This window comes from Contarinia nasturtii, unplaced genomic scaffold, assembly GCF_009176525.2.
Source record: "Contarinia nasturtii isolate CC-2019 unplaced genomic scaffold, AAFC_CNas_1.1 Cnas_scaffold_3942, whole genome shotgun sequence".
NCBI lineage: Eukaryota > Metazoa > Arthropoda > Insecta > Diptera > Cecidomyiidae > Contarinia > Contarinia nasturtii.
Genome location: NW_022201238.1, coordinates 1 through 3,559, shown reverse-complemented (window position 1 = coordinate 3,559; position 3,559 = coordinate 1). Strand labels below are relative to the sequence as shown.

At 32.7% G+C, this 3,559-nt stretch overlaps 1 protein-coding gene across 1 annotated transcript; it reads right to left on the bottom strand.

The window, feature by feature from the left end:
- Window positions 1-921: 921 nt before the first annotated feature.
- LOC116350241 (excitatory amino acid transporter 1) lies at window positions 922-3,467 on the bottom strand. The gene is made up of 7 exons (XM_031781982.1): window positions 3,162-3,467; window positions 2,841-3,074; window positions 2,497-2,688; window positions 2,297-2,431; window positions 2,100-2,199; window positions 1,937-1,986; window positions 922-1,739 (listed from the first exon to the last, which is right to left on the bottom strand). Exons 1-7 carry the CDS (start codon window positions 3,332-3,334, stop codon window positions 1,700-1,702), a joined length of 924 nt encoding a protein of 307 aa, XP_031637842.1. The 5' UTR covers window positions 3,335-3,467; the 3' UTR covers window positions 922-1,699.
- Window positions 3,468-3,559: the final 92 nt, after the last annotated feature.

Here is a 3,559-nt window from a genome sequence, read left to right as displayed (position 1 = left end):
GTGGTTCATTTCATCTGTGAAAAATAAAATCGTTTTCCCTTTTAAAATGCAAAATAACTTATTGGCATTTGTGCATCGGAACACGATATTAAATTATAGCTATATCTAAATTAATTAGATGGATATCTGCGTAAATTTCATTATAACTAAACAATTTCATAAATAAATCTGATTGACTTGAAACTTCACATCATTACTATCAATATATGTTTGTTGTAATATCAATAAATTGTTTTCTTCTTAAGAAAATCACATTTAGTTTATCTAAAGCAATGTTTAGAGAACTTTGTTGACCGCAATTTTCCAAATATGTTGTTATATTCATCAAAACATACAAACTGAGTCAGAGCTCGGATTGGTGTACAACTTGAATGATAAGAGACTGTTAATTACAGTGAAACTTCATATATTGCCACTAGCAGTTCCAACTAGCATGGTACAAACTTTAAAGTTTGTTGGTAATTAAAATCACCGAATTCAAAACTTCTTATCATCTGTAGTCAACAATCTCTTGTCAGTATCGCTTCTATTGTACCACACTTTAGCTTTAATCAGAATTTATGTACACAAAATAAAATTTCCACTAAACTGCTTTGTGATTAAATTACATTAATGTCTACGATGATATAGTTTAATTTTCTCTCTAAAATTATTCGGTGAATTTTTCCGATTGATTTCAATAAATCTACTTTCAATTGCGTGGAAAATCATTTTTATTAATCAAAACATTTGTTTTTGTTACTTTTGTTTGAAACAACGACCGTCTTTCTTTTTTTTAAACCTTAAAAAAACCGGAAATAAATTTTCGTTTGAAATTTTACGTTGAACACATTTGAAATTTGATTTGACTTATGCACATTTTTGTTTGTCTGCTGTTGACGCTGTTGCCCTTTATTCGTAATTTAAATAACGAAAATATGATTTTGTTTACTAGTATAGTTTCTTTTTTCTTTATTTCAATATTTGTACAATCAAATGTATTTGTTTTTAGTTGGATTTAAATAATTGATAGAGTGTGATAATAATTGATAGAGTTTGTGTGTGTGTGTTAATAAGTCGTTAACGAAACTAGATTAAAATGAATGTTAAATGATTGATTATTGAAAAGAGGACTGTAATTGTTAAATTAGATGTTTGTTTGGAGCGAAGAAAAGAGGCAGGGGTGGTGTAATATGATGCCAAATTTCGAATCGACTTTTCATTATGAACAAAATGGAATGAAATTAACAGCAAGAAAAATGTGCGCATTTTTGGTTAAAAAGATATTAATGTTTTTTTTTGTGTGTTGTAGTTGTTGAAAGCATGAATTTAGAAGACAGTTCGGTATCGAAAATAGAAGAAAATGAAGCACAGAGATGGCACGACCATTACATAAGCGGCAATGTAAATATCAAATCAAGACTACGTATGAATTTCCATCTAATACCAACACATTGAGTGCCATCACGCATATATAAGCTCGTCACTAAACCGAATGAATCTTTTAATATTCTCTTTTTTGAATGCATCAACATCGTTGAAATTCTTTTGAATACACAAAACCTTTTTGTTTCTTTCATTTTGACCGAATGGTTGTTGACAATTTTTTGAACGATGCCACTTATTGACGAAACAAAAAAAAGGAAGAATATTGTTAGCTTCATCGCATTTTGCGAAGAGTTCAATGTACGATGGCATTTTGTGCAAGTTAATTTGGCGATTAGATGGAACCATAAGACTTCTTGACAACCGTCGATACTCTGCGAAATGAAAATAAGACATATAATTTAAAACGTAAAAACATAAGGAGAAGAGTATCAGTTTTGCTTAAAAAGAATTAAAAAATTTGAAACAACAACTATGGTTCTTTTTTGCTATTTTTTGTTTAAAGAAAATTTTCATTTTTCACAATTTTCTCCCACGTTATTTGTTGTTCCGTGTATTTTATCGTTCTTACTCCTTGTCGTTATTTGATGACTTTAATTCCATCAACTCGTGCGGTTCGGCCTATTTATGTAGAACAGTTGAAGAAACATTTTAAATTTAAAACAAATACGTATTCAATATACAAGTTTTTGAAATACAAATTCAAGTCGATTTTTCAACAAAATGAGACTCACCAATTCCAGTTTTTCTTTTAGATCATTCCGTGATAAATGATCCACCAAAATAGCACCAAGTGAGTCGCACATCACATTAATTGTTGTTCTAAATCGATCACTAGAATTATACAATCAATTGAATTATTAATTCAAAGTCCAGAAGGTGCGCAAAATTGGTGATTTTTGTTCAAAAAATTCATGAATAGCAAACTTACAGAAGCCAATCAACGGCAATGATCAATGAAATATCTTCAGATGGTAGACCCACTGTATCGAGCACCATGACCATGGTAACCAATCCAGCTGATGGAATACCAGCCGCTCCAATTGATGCAGCTGTGGCTGTCACACTGAAATAATGCATTGTCACAATTTAAAAAAAATGTCAACATTTGTAAGCGGTACCATTTCTTACCTGACGGCAACCAAACTTCCGAACGAAAGTCCGACATTTCTCAATTGTGCAATGAAAATGGCAGCAACAGCTTCATACAATGCTGTACCATCCATATTAACTGTTGCACCAACTGGAATAACGAAACGTGTGACTCGCGGATCGATTCCCATGTCGTCCAATGTGTTGATTGTAACTGGCATTGTGGCCGAACTATAAATAAATTCATTCAATTACTCTTCGTTTGTCTCTCGCTCTCTCTCCCTCTCTCTCTCCCTCTCTCTCTCTCTCTCCCTCTCTTTCTCTCTCTCTGTCTATCTGTCTGTCTATAGTCATTTTTTTGTGATAATTTATAAAATATTAACCTTGAACCAGTTCCAAATGCCGTGGCTAAATTTTGGCCCATCTTTGAAATGTATCGATACGGTAATTTTCGCGTACAAATGAAGAATATGACGGCAATTGTGATGAAACCATGGATAAATAATCCCAGCATAACCGTACAGAAATAAGCACCAAGTTTACCAACAATTATGGCCAACGAATCCATTTCGAGGATTTTGGCAACAACCAGAAAAAAGACACCCACCGGTGACAACCTAGACATAATAATCATTATTCAATTTGTAAATGCAATTCTCTTAATAACATTGAAAATGAGATGAAACATTATTTTGTTTCCATACCAAATAACCCAATGTGTGATGATCATCATGGCTTCGCTGGTGGCATACAAGAAGTCAAGCAATGGTTTTCCAGATGAACCCAATTTTCCAAGCGCCGTTCCCAATACCACACTGAACATAACAACTCCAAGAACATTTGTGGTTGCCGTATTCTTTTGCTTAAAATCCCACATATACAAGGGTGCTGAGGTTGTGTATGTATATGTATAATGACATTGCAAAATGTGAGAGGATAAAATATGAATTAGTAACAAATGACATCGAACGTAATCGGAATGATATGGTTTGGATGGACCTGATGACAATGGGATTTTTATATCTACTCAATGAGGTTTGATAAGAACTAATAACCACTGAAAGAACTGTCAGTACGATTGCCGCCAATATAATCTTAGTAT